At 39.5% G+C, this 27,664-nt stretch overlaps 1 protein-coding gene across 1 annotated transcript in view; it reads left to right on the top strand.

Annotated features, from left to right (window-relative positions):
* LOC108647650 (follicle-stimulating hormone receptor-like) overlaps positions 1-27,664 on the top strand; it is a 116,193-nt gene that overhangs the window by 43,256 nt on the left and 45,273 nt on the right. The window contains exon 2 of the mRNA XM_018094136.2: positions 24,850-24,921. Within this exon, the coding sequence (XP_017949625.2) occupies positions 24,850-24,921 (72 nt within the window). The remainder of the gene's footprint in view (positions 1-24,849; positions 24,922-27,664) is intronic.

The raw sequence follows: 27,664 nt of genomic DNA, 5'->3' as shown, positions 1-27,664 counted from the left end.
ATGGATTTGCCTAGTGCAGTCCCATTAAGGTTATACGGGGCTTGCATATTTTTACATCCCAGGTGCATGACCTTACATTTATCCACATTAAATCTCATCTGCCACTTAGCTGCCCAGATTGCCAGTTGGTCAAGATCCTGCTGCAGGGATGTCACATCCTGGATAGAATTGACTGGTCTGCAGAGTTTTGTGTCATCTGCAAACACTGATACATTACTCATAATACCCTCCCCTAAGTCATTTATGAACAAATTAAACAAAAGTGGACCCAGTACAGAACCCTGAGGGACCCCACTGAGAACCTTACTCCAAGTAGAGAATGTGCCATTAACAACCACCCTCTGTACCCGATCCTGTAGCCAGTTTTCTATCCATGTGCAAACGACTTCACTAAGACCAATAGACCTTAGCTTAGAAAGCAGTCGTTTGTGGGGAACGGTATCAAATGCTTTGGCAAAATCCAAATAGATTATATCTACTGCATCCCCACTGTCCAGCTTCTTACTTACCTCATCATAAAAAGCAATTAAATTGGTCTGACATGACCTGTCCTTCATAAAGCCATGCTGATTACTGCTCATAATGCCATTCTCCACTACATAATTTTGAATGTGATCCCTTAACAAGCCTTCAAATAACTTGCCCACCACGGATGTCAAACTTACAGGCCTATAATTGCCAGGCTGAGATCTTATTCCCTTTTTAAATATGGGAGTGACATTCGCCTTCTTCCAATCACTAGGTACCATACCTGATGAAAGAGAGTCTGAGAATATCAGAAACAAGGGCCACTGCAATTCTGCCCCTAGCTCTCTCAGTACCCGAGGGTGTATTCCATCTGGCCCAGGTGCCTTGTTTACATTTATCGTGTGTAACCCTTTAAGCACCATATCCTGTGCCAACCACTGTGTAGTTGGAGCTGAGGCAACAGTGAAGCTATTGGGTGAGACTTGGCCCACTGGCTCCTCTACTGTATACACAGAAGAAAAGAACTGGTTAAGCACATCTGCCTTTTCTGTATCCGCTGTAACCATATTGTTATTATAACTCAATGGGGCCACACCCTCAACCTGCATCTTTTTACTATTAATATACTTAAAAAACTTTTTGGGGTTAGTCTTGGCCTCGGCCGCGATGCGCTCCTCATTTTCTATCTTTGCCTTCCGGATTGCTGTTTTACAACACTTGTTATAGTGTTTATATTCATTAAACGCAGCTACTGTCCCCTCTGACTTATATTTCTTAAAAGCTTTCCTTTTTTTCCCTATTAACTTCTTTACCTCAGAGTTAAGCCACATAGGGTGATTCTTAACACTTCTACTTTTTCTTATTAATGGAATGAATTGAGAACAGTAATGATTTAATATCATTTTAAATGACAACCATTTCTGCTCTGTATTTTTATCAGAAAACATAATGCCCCAATCTATGCCCTGAAGCGCTGCCCTTAAGGAGCTAAAATTTGCCTTCCTAAAATTCAGTGTCTTTGTTGCCCCCGTGTAAATTTGTTTCCTGCACCAAACATCAAATGAAATAACATTATGGTCACTATTACCCAGGGGTTCAACCACTTGCACATTTGCTATACGTTCTGGGTCATTAGAGATCACTAGATCTAGTATAGCATTGTTCCTGGTTGGCTCCTCAACAACCTGTGACATAAAGTTGTCGTGCAGCAAGTTTATAAACTTGTTCCCATTTACTGTCCTGGCAGTACTATTGCCCCAGTCAATATCAGGGTAATTAAAATCCCCCATTATTATCACTTGCCCCAAACTAGCAGCCTTTTCTATTTGCAACAGGAGCTGGGCCTCCTCCTCTTCGCTTACATTAGGGGGTCTATAGCATACCCCTACAATTAGCTTGGTAGATTCTTTACTATCTGTGAGAAGCTCAACCCATAAGGATTCAGCTCCCTCTGTTACCCCCATCACTTCCTCCTTAATATTTGCTTTTAAGTAGTGCTTAATGAACAGACACACTCCTCCTCCTTTCCTATTGCCCCTGTCCCTCCGAAACAATGTATACCCCCCAATATTAACAGCCCAGTCATGAGACTCATTCAACCAAGTTTCAGCAACACCAATCACATCATATTTTCGCTCCAACGCCAGTACCTCCAGCTCTCCCATTTTACCAGTCAGACTCCTTGCATTGGTAAACATACATTTAATACTGGTTCCGGCGTGAGAATGACGTGTAAACAACTTATGGGCCTCCCTGCCATTATCAGTATCCCGAAGCAAGTCTCCTCCCCCAATTTTCCTTACTATGCCCACTACCTCATCTATCCTGTCTACCACAGAATTTCCCGCTGCACCCTCCCCCCCCACTCCTAGTTTAAAATCTCCTCCAACCCGCTAGCCATCTTTTCCCCCAAAGCAGCTGCCCCATCATCATTGAGGTGCAGCCCATCCCTGGCAAAGAGCCTGTAGCCGATTGAGAAATCAGCCCAGTTCTGGAGAAACCCAAAGCCCTCCTCCCTGCACCAATCTCTCAGCCACGCATTAATCTCCCTGAGCTCCCGCTGCCTTCTTAATGTTGCTCGTGGCACAGGTAATATCTCTGAGAAAATTACCTTGGAAGTCCTCGCCCTCAACTTCGCACCTAGCTTTTTAAAATCGTTCTTGAGGACTTCCCCCCCTCCTCTAACTTTGTCATTGGTACCTATGTGTACCAAGACCGCCGGGTCTTCCCCAGCCCCTCCCAACAATCTGTCCACTCGTTCCACCACATGCCGAACCCTAGCACCAGGCAAGCAACACACAGTTCGGCATGTAGGGTCTTTGCGACAAATTACCCTATCCACCTTTCTAATAATTGAATCCCCTACAACTATAACCTGCCTTCCCTTCCTAGCACTACTCCCCCCACCTGTATTAGAGGTGCCGGCTCCCAGGGTGCTCTGAGAGTCAGCCTGCTCCATACACGCCAGCTCAGAGCTGCCTTCCCCAGCATCTTCACCTAACGCGGCAAATCTGTTGGTTTGTACAAGCTTTGAACCAGCCCCCCTACCCTTGTGTCCCCTACTGCCCCTCTTAACTGTTACAAATTTGTCTCCCTCATTAACCTCCACTGTCCCTTCTCCCCCCCCCACTACACCGGCCCCTGCCAGTGGTTGCTCAGTGAGCCTCCTGTTCTCCCCCATGTTTGCAGCTGCCCTCAGTGCTGCCAGTTCCCCCCTTAGATTCTGCACCTCAGATTCCAAGAGGAAAACCCACCTGCATCTCTCACAAGTAAATGCTGCATGGAACTGCTGCTCCAGGACCACATACATGCGACAAGATGCACACTGAGTAACACCAGCAATCATACTGCAACTCATATTGCAACTGGGTACTTACAGTCTCCCGAGTGCAATCCCTTGTATAGTGCCTTTTAAGTTTCAAACGCCTTTTTTGTTTTAAACGCCTGCTATACACTTAAATTTACATGCAACACTTTAGATTACATGCAAAACTCGCTAGCAGCTCCCAAACTCGCTGTGCAGTCAGAAACTTATTGAGGTTCAAACCAAACAGCCAAATGTCTGTTGAGAATTTACCAGATTTACTCCACCCCCTTAATTAGTATGCTCAATCAGCCAGGTAGCACTTACAAGTCACACAGCAGTTAGTTAATTGCACTTACTTTCTCCTTTCAACCAGCACTCCCAGCATGCACAGTAAACCCCAAACGCCTTTTTTGTTTTAAACGCCTGCTATACACTTAAATTTACATGCAACACTTTAGATTACATGCAAAACTCGCTAGCAGCTCCCAAACTCGCTGTGCAGTCAGAAACTTATTGAGGTTCAAACCAAACAGCCAAATGTCTGTTGAGAATTTACCAGATTTACTCCACCCCCTTAATTAGTATGCTCAATCAGCCAGGTAGCACTTACAAGTCACACAGCAGTTAGTTAATTGCACTTACTTTCTCCTTTCAACCAGCACTCCCAGCATGCACAGTAAACCCCAAACGCCTTTTTTGTTTTAAACGCCTGCTATACACTTAAATTTACATGCAACACTTTAGATTACATGCAAAACTCGCTAGCAGCTCCCAAACTCGCTGTGCAGTCAGAAACTTATTGAGGTTCAAACCAAACAGCCAAATGTCTGTTGAGAATTTACCAGATTTACTCCACCCCCTTAATTAGTATGCTCAATCAGCCAGGTAGCACTTACAAGTCACACAGCAGTTAGTTAATTGCACTTACTTTCTCCTTTCAACCAGCACTCCCAGCATGCACAGTAAACCCCAAACGCCTTTTTTGTTTTAAACGCCTGCTATACACTTAAATTTACATGCAACACTTTAGATTACATGCAAAACTCGCTAGCAGCTCCCAAACTCGCTGTGCAGTCAGAAACTTATTGAGGTTCAAACCAAACAGCCAAATGTCTGTTGAGAATTTACCAGATTTACTCCACCCCCTTAATTAGTATGCTCAATCAGCCAGGTAGCACTTACAAGTCACACAGCAGTTAGTTAATTGCACTTACTTTCTCCTTTCAACCAGCACTCCCAGCATGCACAGTAAACCCCAAACGCCTTTTTTGTTTTAAACGCCTGCTATACACTTAAATTTACATGCAACACTTTAGATTACATGCAAAACTCGCTAGCAGCTCCCAAACTCGCTGTGCAGTCAGAAACTTATTGAGGTTCAAACCAAACAGCCAAATGTCTGTTGAGAATTTACCAGATTTACTCCACCCCCTTAATTAGTATGCTCAATCAGCCAGGTAGCACTTACAAGTCACACAGCAGTTAGTTAATTGCACTTACTTTCTCCTTTCAACCAGCACTCCCAGCATGCACAGTAAACCCCAAACGCCTTTTTTGTTTTAAACGCCTGCTATACACTTAAATTTACATGCAACACTTTAGATTACATGCAAAACTCGCTAGCAGCTCCCAAACTCGCTGTGCAGTCAGAAACTTATTGAGGTTCAAAAAAAAACGCCTGCGCAACGTGTGCCATCCCACCAGCGACTTACATTTTCGCCGGTGGGATGGCAATCCGGGGAGATTAGTCGCCCGCGAACAGGGAGACTAATCTCCCCATGTGCCAGAGCCCTAACTTGTTGCAACTGTATTTATCTGTATTTATTGTTATACGGGTATAGGATCTGTTATCCAGAATGCTCAGGACCAAGGGTATTCCGGATAAGGGATGTTTCCATAATTTGGATCTCCATACCTTAAGGGGGAGATTTACTAATCCACGAACGGTCCGAAGGTGTCCGAATGCGTTTTTTCGTAATGATCAGTATTTTTGCAACTTTTTCGTCGCCGTCGCAACTTTTTCGTATGTTCCGCGACTTTTTCGTCGCCGCCGCGACTTTTTTGTATATTTTCCGCAACTTTTTTGTTGCTGTCGCAAGAAAATTGGATTGGTTTTTCCGCCGGTTACAATCGCTCAATACGAAAAAATTGCGCCGACGACGAAATAGTCAAGCAGAATACGATAAAGTCGTGACGGCAACGATAAAGTCGCGACAAATACGAAAAATTGCGACAGCGATGAAACAGTCCCAAAATATTAATTTCCAATACGATTTTTTTCCTTTCGGGATTCGGATTCGTGGATTAGTAAATCTTCCCCTAAGTCTACTAAAAAATCCAAAAAACTTTAATTAAACCCAATAGGATTGTTTTGCATCCAATTAGGATTAATTATATCTTAGTTGGGATCAAGTACAGGTACTGTTTTACATAGTTACATAGTTACATAGTTACATAGGGTTGAAAAAAGACCAGTGTCCATCAAGTTCAACCCATCCAAGTAAACCCAGCACACCTAACCCACACCTACCAATCTATACACTCACATACATAAACTATAAATACAACCACTAGTACTAACTGTAGATATTAGTATCACAATAGCCTTGGATATTCTGATTGATCAAGAACTCATCCAGGCCCCTCTTAAAGGCATTAACAGAATCTGCCATTACCACATCTCTAGGAAGGGCATTCCATAACCTCACTGCCCTCACCGTGAAAAACCACCTACGCTGCTTCAAATTGAAGCTCTGTTCCTCTAATCTAAAGGGGTGACCTCTGGTGCGTTGATTGTTTTTATGGGAAAAAAGAACATCCCCCAACTGCCTATAATCCCCTCTAATGTACTTGTACAGAGTAATCATGTCCCCTCGCAAGCGCCTCTTTTCCAGAGAAAACAACCCCAACCTCGACAGTCTCACCTCATAGTTTAAATCTTCCATCCCCTTAACCAGTTTAGTTGCACGTCTCTGCACTCTCTCCAGCTCATTAATATCCTTCTTAAGGACTGGAGCCCAAAACTGCACTGCATACTCAAGGTGAGGCCTTACCAGGGACCTATAAAGGGGCAAAATTATGTTCTCATCCCTTGAGTCAATGCCCTTTTTTATACAAGACAGCACTTTATTTGCTTTAGTAGCCACAGAATGACACTGCCTGGAATTAGACAACTTGTTATCAACAAAAACCCCTAGATCCTTCTCCATTAAGGAAACCCCCAACACACTACCATTCAGTAGATAGTTTGCGTTTATATTATTCCTACCAAAGTGCATAACTTTGCACTTATCAACATTGAACCTCATTTTCCAGTTTGCTGCCCAGTTTTCCAATTTTGTCAAATCGCTCTGCAAAGCGGCAGCATCCTGCATGGAACTTATAGTTTTGCACAATTTAGTGTCATCAGCAAAAATAGAAACAGTACTGTCTATGCCCACCTCCAGGTCATTAATAAACAAGTTAAAAAGCAAAGGCCCAAGGACTGACCCCTGCGGTACTCCACTAACCACACTGGTCCAATTAGAAAATGTTCCATTTACCCCCACTCTTTGTACTCTATCCTTCAGCCAGTTCTCTATCCAATTACAAATATTATGTTCTAGGCCAATATTCCTCAATTTGATCATTAACCTTCTGTGAGGTACTGTATCAAACGCTTTAGCAAAGTCCAAGTAGATGACATCAACTACCATTCCAGCATCAAGGTTCCTGCTCACCTCCTCATAAAAGGCGACTAAATTAGTCTGGCAAGATCTGTTACGCATAAAACCATGCTGGCACAAACTAATAGTATTGTGAACTGCAATGTATTCATCTATCCTATCCCTTATTACCCCTTCCAAAAGTTTTCCTACTACTGATGTCAGACTAACAGGCCTATAGTTTTCAGGCTGAGAACGCGATCCCTTTTTTAAATAATGGCACCACATTAGCAATCCGCCAGTCTCTCGGCACCATGCCAGACCTCAATGAATCCTGAAAAATTAAGTGAAGAGGTTTGGCAATCACAGCGCTCAGCTCATTTAATACCCTGGGATGAATCCCATCCGGCCCTGGACCTTTGTTTACCTTTACATGTTCAAGTCTCTTTTGAATTTCCTCCCGAGTGACAGAGAAAAGGGAATCATTTAACCATTAAATAAACCCAATAGGGCTGTTCTGCCCCCAATAAGGGGTAATTATATCTTAGTTGGGATCAAGTACAGGTACTGTTTTATTATTACAGAGAAAAGGGAATCATTTAACCATTAAATAAACCCAATAGGGCTGTTCTGCCCCCAATAAGGGGTAATTATATCTTAGTTGGGATCAAGTACAGGTACTGTTTTATTATTACAGAGAAAAAGGAAAATCATTTTTAAAAATTAGAATTATTTTCTTATAATGGAGTCTATGGGAGATGACCTTCCCATAATTCGAAAGTTTCTGGATAACAGGTTTCAGATGCCATGTATTATATTTATGGAGCCATCATTTCACACAGCACTTTCCAGAGTGAAGGGAAACACATACAAGACCAAACAGTTTACATATACAGACAAACACCTTATTTGCAGTTGCCTTTGGCACTTAAGTCATCACCAGGGTGCTGCTATTTTCATTATTTTGCTCACGAGCTCTTACAACTTGTCAGGGATTAAACACCAGTGAGACTAATTTAAGAAGGTGTAAAGTGCACTAATGAGATGTAATTTTTAGTTACCCAGAATTAGAGATTTTCTCCCAGAGTTCCAGCATAGTTGCACGCTACCACTAAATAGCAACTTGTGTGATGCATCAATATGGATGCAAACTGGCACCTGCGTTTCATATTTCGCATTTGTAGCGCAATGTTTGAGAACAAGTTACAAACTTACAGTATATCTAGGCTGATGTAAAATTCAATGACTTTCTGCCAAAAAGTGTTTGGTACAAGGGACATTGCAAGGGACAAGTATATTACTTCTCTTCGTACAGGTTAAGAGCTGACTTGTGGGTTTTTTCCCTTGCATCTATGTTAGCGATATTGTAACATGCTTATTTATAATTGGAATCAAACACAGGGGGTTTAGCCCATGCTGCCAGTTAAAAACAGAGACCCTGGGTTTTAGCTGCTTATTTCCACTAGACAACTATCATGGGAAGTGACAAGGTGCATTTAGTTGCCCATAATGTAATAAGGTGTCTTAAGCATTTTAATTATGGCCTTCTAACCTGGACAGGTTCTTACAAGGCTTAAACCTATAGAGTGATGCCATTGTGTTATAGTAAGAGTGAAATATCTATCACTTAACATATGTACATTCCATCCACTGTATATTCTATATCAAATTAGCAATAAGTATCTAACTAACGACAGTCTTTGTACTGCATTTTTACTAAAGAGCATATGTAACCACTATGGTAATATCTGTCCCCATCTGAGCGGAACTGCTTCCCTTTCCTTAGTTATATTTTATATCTGTTTATCTTTGTGGTTCTTTATTTCACAATATCCGTTTGCGTTTAGATGAACATAGATAAAAGTTACATTAATACGAAATGCTAACGGTTTTGACCTGTTAGACCTCAAAACCGTTGACAACACACAGTAGTACAAAGATAAAGCAACCCCTCGGCACAACTGAATATGTTGCCACATATTCTGCATTTATACATTATTGTTTATCAAAATCAATTTAGGTCTACATCTGTACTTAAACAACAAAGGGAAAAGTTCAGTAAAACAGGGTAACGTACATGGGCTACATGGTATGTGTAGTCCCAGAAGTGCTAAAGCTACAGATGGAGAAAACTGCTCAAAAAATTCTCACAGCTCACCAACATACAATATGCCACAACATTCAAAGTAATGGGAAAATGTGTAAGAATGATCTATTGTAGGGGAGAGACTGTGTGAGCCAAAACATTACATCTATAGGTGCAAAAGTGATGCAATTGCAATATCTCTGTTACATACGGTGATGCTCTGCACTCTTTATTAATGCAATGGAGGCAGTACTCAGCCTTTTGGTACCAATAACATAACAGAATACTCTTGATAGACAAACAGAGAAGACACTGTAGGGCCGATTCACTAAAGTGGGTTAAAACGTGCACTATTTATAGCATACTTGCTTTAATTTAGACGCAATGCCGTTATTTAAGTAGCGTTATATTTTAAATTGCGTTATTTAAGTAGCGAAAACTATTTTTGTGCGGTATTTGACGGAACCCGCACTAATCAATGCATCACGCACAAATAGTCGCCACATGCGAAAAAACGCACCCCATATTAGCCATACACGGTATTACTTTCGTAAAAGTACTTTTATGAAAATGCCCATTACCCTGCAAACTGGCGGCTGCGTCACTCTGGGGCCAACACAGACTTGAATAAATCCCACTGCAAAGTCCATATTGTGTTGCCAAAAGCTCATGAACTGTACTTTTCTATAATTACCGCCTGCCCCAAGTAGGTGTTAATTTTCGAATAGACTAATGCAATATTTAGCGCGTATAAGTGTTTGTGAATTATGCGTTAGTATTATTTCTGCGCGCTAATTAACACAATGCGGTCAAATTAACGCATGTGGTAGCGTGAAATTTAATGCATGCATTATGCGACTTAACGCACTCGATAATACGCACTCGAATCACATCAATTTTAACGCAAAAAAGCATGCAATATGCGTTATCGCACTTTAGTGAATCAACCCTTATATTCCATAACAGTGTCCCAGCTCAGGTTTACTGTTTGAATGGATGACTCTACTCATAGGGTTTTAGTCTTTGCTTTCTAACTAGTTGGGGTCCAAAGATGCCTTTTTATACTAAAGCTGTTCACCATAGTTTAGTGCAGTGATCCCCAACCAATAGCTCGCGAGCATCATGTTACTCACCAACCCATTTGATGTTGGTCCCAGTGGCCTCAAACCAGGTGTTCATTTTTTAATTACTTACTTGGAGGCATTAAAGCTATGTGTAGCTCTAAACAGAGCCTCCTGTAGTGTGCCAGACCACATTGGGCTACCAAATAGCCAATCACAGCCCTTATCGATCACCCCTTAGGAATTTTTTGTAATGCTTGTGTTGCCACCCAACTTTGTTATATTCAAATGTTGCTGACAGATAAAATAGTTTGGGGCCCCCTGGTGTAGTGAGTACAGGGGGTGCCTATAAGACGTCTATTATGTCAACATTTTCTCTTCTCTAGTGAGGGTAAGGCAAGAGGGAATGCTACTTTCTGCTAATAAGCAAAAAAAATGATATAAAGATGAAAAAGGCAACCAAGGAACGGTGAGATTCCTGTACATCCCACCTCTCCTTCTTTGGTATTTTTACACATTGGCATAAACAAATGCTTTTAAAAAGTGTTTTTCCATACACTGTACCTCTCAGCGCAAACCACACATAAATATACACATACATTACTTATAGGGTCAAAACGATGGCTGATTCATTAGTCCATCTTTCAACAGAAATAGCCTTCCCAAAATAGACAGGGAATCTGCTCAGCTTACTGTATAAAAAGACATGAAAATATTTCACTATCTTTCAATCTGTTCTCATGTTCTGTGACCCATTGCTGCTTTTCCAGGCTTCAGGCTGTCTTAGTTTTTGTTCTATTTATTTTATTGCCATGTGTAATTTTAATTTGTTTCATTCTGTCATAAGTGATTATTGTTAATTATTGGGAATAGATTGTAAGCTCTACGGGGCAGAGACCTCTTTCCTACTGTGTCTCATACCACATGGCACTTATTCTCTGTGCATTTATATATATATATTGTATTTATTTATTACAACACTTGTCCTCCCTGTGTGTAATTTTGTATTTACATACATACATACATAGGGAAGCAAAGCCCCCTTATCAATTTCTAACCATTAGCCCCACCCCCAGCATAGGTCCCCAACCTTTATTTTTGCCTAGGAGACAAATTTAAATGTAAAAAGAGTTGGGGAACAACAGACATGTAAAAGGTTCCTAGGGGAGCCAAATATGGGATGTGATTGGCTATTCATAGGCCCTATGCTGATTAATAGCCTACAGGAGGCTCTGCTTGGCAGTACACATGGTTTTGATGCAACCAAACCTTGCCTTCAAAACAGAAATTCAAAAATAAGCACCTGCTTTGAGGCCACTGGGAGCAACATCCAATGTTGGTGAGCAACATATTGCTCCTGAACCAATGATTGGGGATCCCTGCCCTAGCCCCTCCTGTACCACATGAATGGGGATCCCAGAATATGTCCTTTCCCCCTGTTCCCCTTTAGCAAAAATAGATCAGTATCTCAGGGTTGGCAGTCTCCATATCTGCCTATTTCTCAACCAGTGTCCAGGGTGTAATTGCTGACCAGAAGTCTTGACTAAGTTCAATTCCAGTGTCCATGCTATTCCTCAGCATTTACCACCAGGGAGCCTAGGCAGCGGATGTCAGTTGGCAAAACATGGCATCCACCAACTCAATTCTGCCACTCTGCATTTTCCAAAGAGGTACCAGGCATAGGAATCCTTGTTGAGTCAGTAGATATGAATGAAGAATGAATACAGGGAGGTTCTTCCCCATTAATTAAACATAATTCATAATATTGTAGACATAGTGATTGTTGTACATAAACCAAGGGCAACGCCTAGCGTAAACAGGTATGCGTCTCTCTTCTATTCACAAAAGTGTTTTCTATAAGACAAGACACTTTACACACTAAAGCTGAACAACAAACCAAACCACATTTCATAAACATATAAAAGAAAGAAATAATTCCCCTTGACAAATAAGTGTATTTTTTAGCTCTATACACTTTCAATATCTTGCTATAATGGATAAATGAAACTTCTATTACTGGAAGACTCCAAACCAGGTATTTTTCAGTTATATTTTCTTCTGCAGAATTAAGATGAGACAGAGACACATTTTATTTCACACACAGTATGCACTTTATGTTTTTTTGGCATAATAGACGCCCATTGTGTCATTTTCTATTATTTTCTCAGCTTTACAGTTCATAATAATTCAGTTTTTTTTATGCTATTAGAACTGTTCTGAGCTTGTCATTTTTGGATCTCCGAAGTCAACAAAATATTTTATATTTCTTCTGATGATACAAAATGTATTGGAATAAACAAGAGAAAAGTATCAAAGCTCGTACCAACCCAAAGTGACCTTGACCACGTGCTGTACTCTAAAGAAAAGAGATCTGTGCCTGAAACTGGAACTTGCCTGATTGTTTAGACTTGTACTATCTGTGTTATGGGGAACAGAGGAGAAATAGAAGGAGAATGAAATAAAAATCTATAAAGTAACATAGAAAGAAAATATTTTTATGGCGTTTTAAGACTCGTTCTATCTCTTGTTACCACTGGTTATATTTTCTAATGTGACAGATTTTCTTTACAGCAAAATTCAAGCCAACTTTCCAAAACAAATTAGGGTTTTTTTTACACGATTTAACATACCTATCACTACCTATAACTATCAGTGAACACTTGTTTCAGTTTGGTTGGTTGTTTGTACTTGGTTTGTTCCTGCTTGCTATATGGATGGTATACTCCACTTGCGCAGTTTATCTAAATATAGGAAAAAAGGGTTCAAGGCACATAGTCCACTTTACATTACTCAAAGGAAAGGTTTTGTATAGGGATGTAGCAAACCTGAAAAAAAAAATTTGCGGACCCGTTTGCGAACTTACGCCAAAACTCGCGAATATTCGCCGGTGTTCGCGCGAATTTGTTCGCCAGCGAACAGTTCGCTACATCTCTAGTTTTGTATAATGACGGCTACTCCAGCATTTGCCCCTACATCTATGTATATTATTATTAGCAGTCATTATTTAAACAAGCACCCACAAAAGTGCGATACAGAGACCATACATCATTTACATCAGTCCCTGCCCCAGTGGAGTTTACAATCTAAGGTTCCTATGACATTTACACATAGTAGGGTCACTTTTATCAAGGACCAGTTAACCTACCTGTATATTTTTGCAGTGTGGGAGGAAATTACAGTACCTAGAACAGTGATCCTCAACCAGTGGCTCGTGAACAACATGTTGCACACCTGTAAGGATGTGAAATGTTAATAGTTAATACAAATGCCACTAGGTGGCAGTGTGTTCTAAGTTTAAATAATAAAGTTGTGTGAGCAAGAAAAGGAAATAAAGGAAAGAGAAACAGGAAATGGAGTAGCCATTTTGGCATTGAGAACGTAAGGGAAAGAAGTGCTTGTCAGGGAAAGCTTAGGAAGGAGTGCCATAACTGTGTGCTGTACTAAGGTCACACAAATCAAGTTGAAATGGTTTACAGGAGAGTCTTCCATCACTTGCATCTCAAGGTAACACACCAACCCCTTGGATGTTGCTCCCAGTGGCCTCAAAGCAGGTGCTTATTATTGAATTTGTGGCTTAGTGGAACATTTTGGTTGCATTAAAAACCAGGTGCACTGCCAAACAGAGCCTTCTGTAGGCGGCCAGTCCATATAGAGGCTACCAAATAGCCAATTATAGCTCTTATTTGGAACCCTTGGAACGTTTGCATGCTTGTGCTGCTCCCCATCAATTTGAAAGTGGCTCACATGTATAAAAGGTTGGAGTACCCTGACCTAGAAGAAATTTTGGGGACACAACCATAAGGGAAACAAACAAACTTTGGGAATTAAACTAATGACCTATTTAAAGCCAATGTGTCTATATGAGCCAACCATATTTAATCATACCTATAACAATGTGTATTCTGTATAGTAAGATCATTTAGGGGGAAATTATCTGCTTTACTAAAAATGATAGTCCCTTTTTTCCATAAGGAATTATATTTCACTCATTTTTATTAGTATTTGTATTTTACTATATATATATTTCCTTCATAAAAAACACAGGTTTAAACCTCTTGTCTTGCAACAAACATGATGGGATCAGTTTTTCAGTACATTTACTCCATTGTTGCTTGGGGAGGTCTATGTCTATGAGAATATAAGTATAAAAGTGAGTGGAGAAGATAAAAGTTCTGAACATCTAATGTGACAGTATAACACAACGTCATTAAAGTATATTTAAAAAAACAATTGTTAGGAGAATTGAACGATATTGAATGAAGGTCAACGTTGGATTGCTTGATACACAATGCTCTTACCATTCAGAGGACAGTCAACAGTTAATATACTCTGTAGGGTCTTACAGTTTCTTCTCAACATCTGATGTCTACAAAAAAGTTTTATGATTTTTTTTTTTTCCCATCCCAATGTTACACAGCAGAGATACATTAAATGTTATTTGTGCAGGGAATGCCATCTCATCTTCAAAGTGAAAAGCACAAATAAATCCTAGAAGAGGAAATTGCATTTCTTTCCGGGACCATTCTGTTTGAAGACATGTTTATTACTCAAAGGACAGAACTTGATAGCATCAAGTACCCATTTTGTACTTTGAGTAAAAAGCTAAGATCTTGCTTTAAAAGCACGTGGTGTTTGAACGAATGCATATAAAAATGATAAACCTTTGACTAAACTGATATCAATCGTCTTAATAAGGGGCAAAAAGTCCATTGAAAACCAAATGAAATATTCTGAATTGGGGGAAAATGTGAAGATGTTTTGACATAGAATGGATGGGGTTTGTGGTAACGGATCAAAGATGTCTAGAACTGGGAGTGCACATAAGAGAAAACAAACATTAGGCTCCGTAGGGAATATTTTGGCAGATGCTAGATAAGTCTCTATGATATCTCGGCACAAATGATTTGTTTTTTGTTTTTTTTAAATGTTATTGGTTCTTTAAACACAGCATATGTTTTAGCGGATGACAGTGCTTTGCACTTTGCTCTTTGTTATCATGGTACATATTGCTACAAGATAATATAGGAAAGATAAAATCAAGACACAAGGAAGAGCTACAAACTGCGTTATCAACAATTATTGAAATGATCAATAGTCAAAATGAGATAGAAAACAGAGCACAGAATTCCTTATAATAATATTATTCCAAATAATGTAAAACAGTAACTATCACTGAGAAGGAAATAGTTAGAGCAGGGGTCCTCAAACTACTGTATTTAAACATGGGGCCAGTTCATGGTCCCTCAGACTGTTGGGGGGCCCGACTGTAGTCCTCAAGCTATGCCCCCCACGTCCTGAAACTATGGCCCACTCCCTGCTCCCCTGATCTACGCTGCGTCTGCAGTCAGGTAGTAGCCAGGGGAGAGGATGCAACTGGGTAAATCACCTTGGGGGGCCCGCGGGCCGTAGTTTGAGGATCCCTGAGTCAGAGGAAAGGAAAACAAATATAATAACTACTGATGAGGATATCTGGCCGGTTTTGCTTCGCTGACAAATTTGCGAAACCACAGAAAAATTTGCAAATTGCAGTCATGTCAATAAACATTTCTTCTCAAGCTTTTTCCCACTCCAAATGCACTGAAGTGAATGGGTATTTTTTCTCAGTATTTTGATCTGCAGCAGTTTCACAAAAAATTTCACCTATGTCTGGTAAAAAACAAATCACTAATAATAACAATGTAATAACATAACAAATGTTGCACCAAGCTTAAAGGGCCATACATGGGCCAATAAAAGCTGCCTATGGCAGCTTATCGCCAGTGTATGTTGCCCTCCAACGGGCCTACCCATCCGATATCTGCCCAAAAAGTGGCCAAATGTTGATTGGCCAGGTTTGATTGAGGATTGGTTCTGCAACTTGATAAAGTCCTTGATCGGCAGCCTGCATAGTGGCTGATGCAATGTCAACCCAAACTGAGATGGGCATATAGGGGAAAAATCCACTTGTTTGGCCACCTTTCGTTCCCGTACTAACCTATCAGATGTGTGCTTTCAACCAGGTGACCAGTAGGTATACATTTGTTTCATTTCATTATCTCCTTATCCAAGCTAAGCATTCCCTGTGTTAGGCATAATTTAATACAAGGAAATCCCCAAAACACCAACTTTTGCCAGTGGCCCACCCTAGCCCCTTGCCAGTAAATTTACAGTGATATATAGATATATATATATTTTTTTTTTTGCTCAAAACCCTATAATTTTCATCTCTTTTTGAAGTTTGTGACCACCATATTGGTTCCATTAACGTCATTCAGTTCCCTGCATGTCCGTTGTTCATATGCATGCATAACCCCTACTCTCTCATCTTGCATTCAACATTCACATTATGCTGGAGTCATTGTAAAATAAGAAGCTTAAGATGCTTTGGGCATGATTCACTAAAGGGCGATAAAACGTGCGCTATTTTTATTGTGCGCTAAAATTTTTACCGCGTCTTAATTTTGTTGATTTTTCGCACGATTCACTATAAGCATACTCGCGCTTTTTTACGCGCGATATTGCATGCGTTATTTAACTCGCGAAGATCATTTCAATGCGGTATTTGCTGGTACATGTGCTAAATTACGCCCGCGAATAGTCGCCGCATATGAATGGTAGCTTAGAAATAGTGTATAACAATTGTCGCCGCATATAAATGGTGTATATAAATATTAGCCACATATAAATAGTAGATGCTTATAAATAGTAGCCACTAGTGATGAGCAAATGTGTTCTGGTTTCTTTAGTGAAAAATTAGCAAATCTTTCGAAAGATCCACGAAACGGCAAAAATGTTGTGCGGGCAAAAAAATTGTTGCTGTGACTATTATTTTTTGACGCTTGTATCAATTTTTGTATGTGCGGTGAATTTTTGCGTGGCGAATTTTTTCATGCGTTTTGCCATTGGCGGATTGTTTTGCGAAACGCATGAAAAAATCCGCCACGAAAAAATTCAACGCACGTCCAAAAATTCGCTGCGAATCCATGCCTGGCGAAACATTTCATCACTTGTAGCCAAATAGAAATAGTTGCGCAAATGAATGCACACCATGTTAGCCATACACGCCAATACTTGCGGAAATTACTGTATTAAAAATGAACATTTCGCTGCAAACTGGCGGCTGCGTCACTCTAGGGGAAACACAGACTTGAATAAATAACACTGTAAGTCCATATTTTATTGCAAAAAATCATTTACTGTACTTTTGTATAATTTTTCGCCTGCCTGTAGTAGGTGTTAATTTTCGCATAGCCGAATGCGATATTTAGCGCGCAAAAGTTATTGTGAATCATGCAATAGTATTCTTTTCAGCGCGGAAATTAACGCATGCGGTAAAACTAGTGCGAGAAATAACCCATGCGAAAATGGCGATTTTTCGCACGCGATAATACTATGGTGAATCGTGCGCAAATTATTTTGCGTTTTTTAACGCAAAAAAGCGTGCGATAATTTTTATCGCCCTTTAGTGAATCAGGCCCTTTATGTCTAATTTTAACACTAAGAGCACTTGCCTTAGCCTAATGCGACTTCCTCATGGGCTTTGAAATTGATTTTGGGCAGTAATGTGAATCATGCATATTTTGGGTGCTTGGTAGGTGGCTATGCACTATTTTAGGTGCCCTAAGAGATGGCCAAAATCTTGCGGAGGATTTTCTTGTCCTTACATTTTTACAACTTTTGAACTGTTTAATATGCTTGGTTAGAACCAGTACAGTGGTGCCATAGTTATCACTGCTTCCTTGCAGCGCTGGGGTCCTATCCTCATTTCCAACCAGGGCACCATCTGCAAGAAGTTTGTTTGTTCTCCCTCCCAGGAAGGCTAATTGGCTCCTGGTGAAATTGTGAATGTAATAGGGACTTTAGATTGTAAGATGTATATTCTCTGTAAAGCATTTCAGAATATGTTGGCACTATATAAATAAAGAATAATAATAATCTGATCTGGAGATAAAAGAGTATAAGATCAGCCAAGCTTAATAAATTTACAGCTTGGAAAATATATATTTCATTGCTATGTCCCTGTTTAATACTGTTCATCAGGAAAGCCACCCCCATTAAAATGTAAATCAAAATGACTATGCATTTCTATTACTTTTCCATTCCACTGTTCGGTCATGGCTGTTTAACAAAAGGTTAATAAGCACATAGAGATTACATCAGACATCTGGGTAAAAAAAAAAAAAAGTATGGCACCCATGAAGCTCGCACTGTGAGGTACGAAGCAGCAGTAAAGATGATGAAGGAGCAGATAAAGCTAAGATAATATATAGAATGTAATTCAGTCATAGCTTGTGTTCTGTGCACTGGAGATGATAAGATAAAGGGGCTCAAACAGAAAATTGATTAAAAACAAGCATTAGTAAGCACATCTTTACTTTAATGATAAAAGTGATGAAGTGGCTATATATCAAAGAACTTTTGCCCAGTAAAGACACGTTTGTAATTCAAAATTCAATTAGCTGTTTGTGTGGAGAGTGGAAGATATTGGATAAGCACTAGAATATTTTTTTTCACCCACAATACATCAAGGGCAGTACTCTGTGAAGCAGGGGTCGCGTACCTGTTGACTTCTTTTGGCAAAAACAATGAGGACTACAACTACATGCTGGGTCCCCCTCCTGTAAGTGTTTTTTAGTTTCCATAAAAGCATTTTGCGCTACAAAATGTATAAAAAATGTAAGTTTTATTTAGAGGGAAAACCTTTGCGCTTTTCAGTATCTTTCTATGGTTGCTTTTGTATTTAATGAAAAAGTTAAGACAGATATATATTAATATCTCTGTTCTGAGGGTTTATTTTCATTCTGTATAGGTGGTTCAGATTATAATGTGTGAACCTCATCAAAATTCAGCGTGAGAGTTGATGAAAACGTGTTGAAAAATTGCCTATTTATATGTGAGTGGTATATAGCCAACACTATATTAGGTGCTTTATATCATATTGGAGCTATATGCGAGTGATAGGGGGTCCTATCAGATTCCTCCTAATCCATGCCAGGTGGAGAAAGGGGGATAAAGGATAGGGGGACAGAGAGTCTAAGTACTGCCTATTAATAGCTCCATCAGTATCATCTCAATGAATTTTTAGTTTATTTTTGGTGAAATCTAAATGCAGTGTAACTTGCAATGCAATGTCTTCCTACTTATCCACCACTGACAATTTGCCAACCTATTAGCTGCCTACTTGTCCACCATTGACAAAATTGTCAAACTATTAGGCCATGTATTGGCTGAAAATTAACCGTTCTTTTGGGGCTTTAGCCCCTGTTTCTGTGAGTCCTGTGTGAGTTTACCTACCCTGTCCTGATTAATTTTACTGATATCTTGGCTTGACCCCATTACACAGACTTGGCTATTTATATGTGAAGAGTGGTACATAGCCAGCGCTTTATTAGGTGCTTTATATCATCTGTGACACTTTTCAGATATTTTCAACATGAAGCTATATGTGGGTAAAAGGGAGTCCTATCAGATTCCTCCTAACCCATTCCAGGTAGTGAAAGGGGGATAGTGGAGGGATAGAGAGTCTACGTACTGCCTATTAATAGCTCCATCAGTTTCATCTCAATTGATTTTTAGTTTATTTTTGGTAAAATCTAAAAGCAGTGCAACATGGCAGACATTGGTTTTCTATTCATCCACCACTGACAATTTGCCAAACTATTAGCTGCCTACTTGTCCACCATTGGCAAAATTGTCAAACTATTGGGCCATGTATTGAATGAAAATTAACCCTCACCCTTGATTGATATATAATTGCAGCTCTTTCAGAATCTGACTAGAAAAGCCTTCAGCCTAAGATTCCATAAAGCCATACACAGGCCTGCAATTAATGATGGCTTTTTCTTCTATTTAAGTCTGTCCCTTCCTTTCCCCTATGCTGGATCATAAAGTTCTTTTGGGGATTTAGCCCTTGTTCCTGTGAGTCCTGTGTGAGTGTTTACCTACCCTTTCCTGATTCATTTTACTGATCTCCTGGCTTGACCCCATTACACAGCCTTGTTTTGCCACCTGTTGTCTGTCCAGACCTTTTGCCAGCTTTATGGACTTCATACTGCCCGCCACATACATTATCCTTTAGTCGGTTTCATGAACTTGCATTTTTCATTATATCTCGTACCATATATCCATGGTTATTCGTTTTTTTCTCATTTAATCATCCTGTTTTCCTATGGTATACCTTGACCCTGTCATGAATGCAACCAACAAGTTTCAACAGTACCCTATGGCATTCAAGTAAATACCCCAAACAGTATATATACTGTTATATATATATATATATGTATAAAGCAAGGAAAAGCTGTGGCAAACAGTGTAAGTCAGTCAACTGGTGTGCTGCTATTTAAAACAACAACCTGAAGTAGGGATGCTTGTTGTCCAAAGCAATGCTGTCCAACTTATTACATGTAGTGGGCCAATAATATCTTATAGAGCAGTGATCCCCAACCAGTGGCTCGTGAGCAACCCCTTGGATATTGCTCCCAGTGGCTTCAAAGTAGGTGCTCATTTTTTAATTTCTGGCTTGGGGGCAACATTTGGTTGCATAAAACCCAGTGTAAAGCCACACAGAGCCTCCTGTAGGCTGCCAGTCCACATAGGGGCTACCAAATAGCCAATTATAGCTCTTATTGTCACCCCCAGGAACTTTTTCCATGCTTGTTTTGCTCCCCAACACTTTTTCCATTTGAATGTGGCTCACGAGTTAGAAAGGTTGGGGATCCCTGTTATAGAGTAATGATAATAATCTCTATGGTGCCTCTGAGTAGACTTGGGGCCATAAAAAACCTTCAGAGGGCCACATATGGCCCATGGGCCTCCAGATAGAAGGTTTTTCAAGTTTTTTTACGCCAAAACTAGATTTTTTTGTGGAAAAAAAATGTTATTTTTTTCCATGATTTATAATGTGATAAATCCAAAAAACCTGTCAAGATCATGTAGAAGTTAATGGCAGATGTCCCTTTTACAACTGGAAAATATTTTTTGCTTTGTGGTTTAAGAGGTTTTCGGGCTGTGTTTTTTCCCGCAACATTTTTCCGTTCATGCTTTTTCAAATCGGATCTTTTGATAAATGACTGCCATTCATGGAAATGAGTTTAGTTGTGGTTTCAAAAAAATTTGAAACCATGAAAACCTGAGTTATAATAAATGGCCCCAGAAATTCCAGATGTTGTGGCAAATTTTTGGTGACACTCAAATTTGACATTTCATATTTTGATATATATGACCCTAACTCTGAAAACAGCACTTTTATTTTTTACCACTGATATAATCCACTAAATACATTTTTATACTTCTCTTTACACCAGTTGGCTCCTCAAAAATATCTTTATGTAGTTTTATAAATATGCCCCCTAGCATTTTACAAGCATAATGATTCATTTCACTTACAGTGCAGATATGGGTTCCATTATTTGGAAATCCATTATCAAGAAAGCTCGGAATTATGGGAAGGCCATCTCCCATAGTCTTCATTTTAAGCAAATAATTTGGATTTTTTTTTTATTTTTCTTTGTATTAATTAAACAGTACCTTATACTCAATCCCACATAAAATGTAATTAATTCTTATTGGTGGCAAAACAATCCTATTGGATTGAATTCATTTTTAAAAGATTTTTAACAGACTTAAAGTATGAAATTCCAAATTACGGAAAGACCCCTTTACCACAAAACCCATAAGAGATGCCATACCTGTATTTTAAAACTTTTTTTTTACATGGCTATATAAATATACATGCTTGTCTAGCATAACCCTAAAGAGTGAGACCTTTGACTGTATATAACATTTCTGAGCCTGCCTCATCCGTTGGGGTTTTTAATGTAATGCACTTTTGGACAAAGCAGACTTTCAGCAAGATTATGGGATGCTTCTCTACTAATAACAGCCCTATAGAATTCTACTCATGTTTGTTTATTTGCACTACAGTATGTTTAGTCTTGGGGAGACCCATTATGATTTTCTGCACAGAATGACCTTGTTCTAGAGTAATATCAGCAGTTGAGATTGTGTCCAGTGGGACAATGGCAACATCAATGAATAAAAGTCAATATTTCCAAGAGACAGATATCATCCAGTAATTCCCATTACAATATCATATTAGAATCAACAATATTATACTACCCACACGCTGCAAACAAGTATCATATTTAAAGAAGAAGCGTAATGTACATGTAATCTGTGCTCAACGAGGACACCATCACTGAGACAATATGGTGGGGAAATTGATGGGTATTTTATGAAACTCTTTGTTGGGGGTTATGCAACCAGTCAACAATCCAGTTCAGAACCAAGAAACAGTAGAACTTTTTTTTATCTGTGAAGATCAGTCCTCCTTTTGAACTTGTAATACAAAGTATCAGAGTGCACACCTTACCAGAACCTCAATAATGATAGAGGTGCAGTGCACTGGAGAAAACCCATTCAGCAACTCCAAAAAATAATCACAAAAGCAAAAAAGTGTCTGCACACTCAAAAAGTACAAAATAATTTTTTTTTTATTAAATACAAAACATTGAAATTACAGCCCAACGCGTTTCAACCCATTAAAGGATCTTCATCAGGGGATAAAAAAGTTAAAAAGGGGCCCCTTTTTAACTTTTTTTTCCCCTGATGAAGACCCTTTATTGAGTTGAAACACGTTGGGCTGTCATTTCTATGTTTTGTATCTAATTATTTTGTACTTTTTGAGTGTGCAGACACTTTTCTCCTTTTGAACTTGGTCTGTATAGATTCTCTCTACTAAGGCCACCACTTCTTTTGGTTCAAGATGAATAAAGTGAACAAATATTTTGTAAATGGGAAGTCTTACTCTGCCAAAAATGATACTGTTTTTTTATGAAGCCACACACTACACTTCAAAACCAATCACTAACCAGCCTTAAAGCATGGGAATTTTATACACCTTTGGTTTTAAGAGCAATAAGATGGTAAAGCTGCATAAATTCTACATTCTATGTGGATACACAAAAGTCAAAGCAAACTGAACGATATAGCTAACTTGAGTATTAATGAACCCTCCAGCATTAGTAATCTACTAAAGCTTAATAGGCCGGATCTTGAACTCAAATATAAAGTTCCATGGACAGCAGCAATGAATCTAATTCATTAATGGTGCATACAATGGAACATGAAAGATTTCACCGTGACCCCCAACAATGTACAAGGCTTGTAAGATCTCCCAGCACTCATTGTTGGAGTCAGGGAACTAAGTGGAAGGAATAGGAGGTTTGCCTAATCCAAAAGGGATAGCCGGTGGATACTACCGGGGTGAGGTCTCAAGGGGGTGTCCGCTTGGCGGGAGTGCCCTAGAGAGGGGCTTCTGGTGTAAAGTACCGGAGGGAATCCCAAAAGAGGGTCGCCTGGCAGGGGTATTGCTGGTATCCCAGGAGAGAGGGCCTCCTAAGGAAAGAAAGTGCTCCCTGAGTGTTTGTGACTTATGCAACGCCTGTCTGTCAAGCTACAATAAAAGACATCACTTGGTTCATCATAACATCTGAGTGCAGTGTCTTGCTATCTTGAGGATCCACTCTGCCTGGTAAGAGTCTACCCCAAGGGAGGGGGCAAGGTGCCAGGAGTGCTGGGAGTCCCCAAGTAGAAGTGTAATATCAAGTTCTCAGGAGGGGAGTTACAGTTCAGTCTGTCCCTATCCTGGGTGGAGGCACGCCAAATAGTACAGCAACATCTGTTCCCCATAGTAAGCGGGGCTCAGGATCCAGCAGATAGCAGCACATTCTCTAAAGTGGGCTACATAGGTATAACATCGTTGTCCTCTAACCTGGCTCCTCAAAGGCAGTGACTCAATAAATGATGTCAACAAATGATGTCATCACAGGTCAACAACATCACAGTGATGCCATTACACAGCTTTTGGAGGCCTTGCCATTAAACTTGCTGCAAGGGGAAGCTTGTGATCTCTTGTGTAAATATATACAGGTATATATATATGGTCCCAAAGTAGTAGAGGGCTTGACTTGAAGGATAAAGTGGATGATATAACTTAAAAGAAAACAAAAAGTTACATAAAAACCTTTCCAATGGTCATCAGTATTGTAGAAGAGAAATTACATCCTCAGCATGGAGGTGAATGAATGAGCAGATCAATGATACTTTAAAAAAAACATTATTTTGGGAGAAATTATTTTTTTTTAATTATCTTGAACACCACTAATTATATGAAATGGTTTGTTCAACGCACAATGTACAAATAGTACGGTTCCTTTTCTCCCTGCAGTATAGTTTAGTAGAAGAACAGATACAACAGGAGAATAATGGGCCCCATAACAATATCTTTCATGTTGCCCTGTGCCTGCATTTCAGAAACAAACTCATTAAAATCAAAGATCCACGTCATTGTGGCACAGGAACATGGTCTAACTGGGTGTCATCCTCTCTCACAGGCAAAGTGAAAACAAAATGGCACTTCATACAAGTGGAGAATAGTGCATTTTCTGCCTTTATTGATGTGGGCTAGTCTATATAAAAGCTATGAGAAAAAAAAGTTTCCACTGAATGCCAGTTTCTTTTCTATTTTACAAGGGTGGTACTTGGATGAAAGCTTAGACGTATGAAAAATAACATCAGCCAGATAGGGGTTGACAAAATGGAGCATAAATTACAGTATTGTCTGCAATCCCCACAAATACAGTTCTCAAAAGAAGAAGAAATTACCTGCCTAATAAAAACAAATGTAATGGCTAATCCTGTATAGTAAATATATACAACAACTTATGTATTCTGATATTTTGTGTGTGTGTGCATTTTTATAAATGTTTTCACTGTATTTGATCCATCTGTTCATTTTATTTGCAGGAGATTTATGCTTACAAAAATCACAATTATACCGAACGGGGCATTCGCAGGATTTCAAGACCTTGAGAAAATGTATGTATTACGTGTCTACATTTTTATTATACAAAATAAATGCAGCTTTGGGAAACAAAATAGAATGAAATGGGCGCTTAATGTCAAATGTAACTCTAATGTATACCCAAGTATAAGATAAAAAGAAGACATAGTATGTCCCCACTTACCTGCAGAATTTGATTTTTCGAATATTGGTTCAAAATGTTTTTATTCAGAAAACTGAAAGCATTCTGTTTGACTTAACAATTTCTGGTAATAGGTTATTTTAAAAGCTCACACTGGCACAGTAAGTATATTCAATAATGACATAGTATTTGATGTGTTTTGAATGTTTACCTACACAGCAGAGCAATTCTAAATGGGGCAAAGCAGTGCCAGTATAAACAATTAAATATTATTTATCAAATCTAACAAAATCCATAATATATTTTATATAACAACTAACAATACCATTAGAATAAAGGGTTTCCTGGTTCATAAAAAAGTCTTAGAGAGGTGTGTTCTCTGCAGTGGAATGATAGACATTTAATAAACCATTTGCCAAAAGCAAGTATTTAGGTGATGTGGATGAGGATATCTAGGAACAAATGTCCTCTCTTAGGGTGCCGACACACAGAGCTACTAGTAGCAGCTACTTGTCACAGCTACTAAAATAGACAATGCTGATCATTTACTGATAATTGTCTCTACATGTGTTTTAGCAGAGGCAATTCTCAGTACTGTCTATGGGAGGGGATTTTCTGGGGTTTAGTAGCCGTGACAAGTAGCTGCTACCTACCGTAAGTAGCTCCGTGTGTCTTCACCCTTAGGGTTAGAGAGAAGGAAAGGAACAATGGATTCTGAGATAATACTAAAGTCAATAAGTTGATTCGCTAAATAATATATGATATGATTACAGGTGAACCCCCAACATTTTGCAGAGGAAAAAAGTGAAGACTACCTGAGCAGTTAGGGAGGTATATTCATAAGAAAGCTCAGCATTAGATTAGTATCACACAAATAAAGAATGGAGAAGGGATGTACAAGAACATGTAAATTGTTAACTCATTTAGCGAGATTATTATATCTGTTAAGTGTTAGGTGGAGAAGAAAGAGGACAGTTGGAACTATGCAAATAAACTGAGGTGGGTGCATAGCAAGTGTTTAATCACCTTAGGTATAAAAGGCAGATAGGGAGAGAGAGAATGAATGGTAACAAGAGTAAGAGAATGGCAATGCTGGTGTATTGGACACATGGTTTAGTGTTATGCACATCATGCCCTATCTGAGTGGCCACACTGTATTACATTTCCCGATATTCAGCATATCTTACACATTTAAAGCATACAGAATCACATGGGGGCATTGAGAAACCATTACAGGCACTAGGCACTTGATGCTGTTTTCTGAAACTGATATAATGAATTGTGTGCCTTTACTGGTGACATCAGTTTACGGACTATCACCAGTATAAAAAATAGTATACTTTTACTTGTTGAAATAGCAGCAGTAATTTTGGACATTCTTCTTTATGTTGTAGCATGGGTAATTCAACATATTGCCTGCCCATTTTTCTGTTATTCATATAGCACCAATGCATTAGAGAGAAATTAAACACCATTTAAATCAGTCTCTGCCCTGGTGGAGCTTACAGTCTACCATATTCAGACACTGTAGGATCAAGGATCCAGTTCGCCTGTCTGTAGGTTTTTGGCGTGAGGGAAGAAACCAGAGTACACAAAGTAAACACATGCAAACATGGGAAGAACATGCACATTCCTTGCAAAGAGTGTCCGAGCTGGAATAGAACAAAGGACCCCAGTGCTACAGGACAGAGGTGCGACCCACTGAGCCACCATGCTGCCCAAACCATCCTACTGTAGTGGTGTAGTGGGCTCCAGATGAATGCACTACATTGCCTGCAAATTTGTAAAACTGGCCCCGGCCTATACTTCTACTGCTACCTGCTACTACTTATTTGGTCCCCAGCCAGCCTCCAAACGTAAACTCAATCCCCCTTGCTTCACCCTCCCCCCAAATCCAAGCTACTCACACAATTTGTGCTGGCTCTGCCCAGCCTTGCCCCCACAAAGTCACTGCTCCGCCCCCACAATGTGATAATGCCACCCACTTTTAGACCCACCCCTTCCCTTTATATAAACATTCAGTAAAGACCCAAAGAAAAGTTGGCAATCCCCAGTAAAGGCAGCACTGGCTGAGTTTACATGCAGCTCTAAACTTTAGTAACAAGTGGGGTGGGCTTTTCCTGCACCAATGTACACAGTGGGTAAAAATGGGGAATAGTGTCTGAGTACTTTTGTTGGTATGTGTCTTTTTAACCTACAGACTGTACTGCTTATTCCTATAAACTTTTTGAATGTAAATTCTACATCTGCAGCACTATCCAGGCTCATACTCTAGGTGGCAATGATGAGCAGTTTGTCAGACTCTATGACATTTTGTTGCAGACAAACAGCTTTAGGATCTTGGCTTTACAGGTAGCACTGGGGGATGAGTGAATCTTCATGGGTGAAAATCTGAATGGATTACTTTGAATTGTCTACAGCTTATAGATAATACTAACACTATTCTACATCATAAGCCTTTTCATTTTTTGGGACAGTTCCCCATTAAGTTGACAGGGAGCTGACAGATCATCAGCCAACACAGGGGGCATAAACATTGGCTTATTTAGGCACTAGGTGACTGGAATCACTCAGTGTTGGGGCTGAAGAAAGAAAAACAGAAAAAAACTCATGCAATTAATGATATGTGTATCAGA

The sequence above is a fragment of the Xenopus tropicalis genome, chromosome 5 (assembly GCF_000004195.4).
Source record: "Xenopus tropicalis strain Nigerian chromosome 5, UCB_Xtro_10.0, whole genome shotgun sequence".
In the NCBI taxonomy this organism is placed as follows: domain Eukaryota; kingdom Metazoa; phylum Chordata; class Amphibia; order Anura; family Pipidae; genus Xenopus; species Xenopus tropicalis.
The sequence above is the reverse complement of the archived record's forward strand: the minus strand, read 5'-3'. Positions and strand labels throughout refer to the sequence as shown.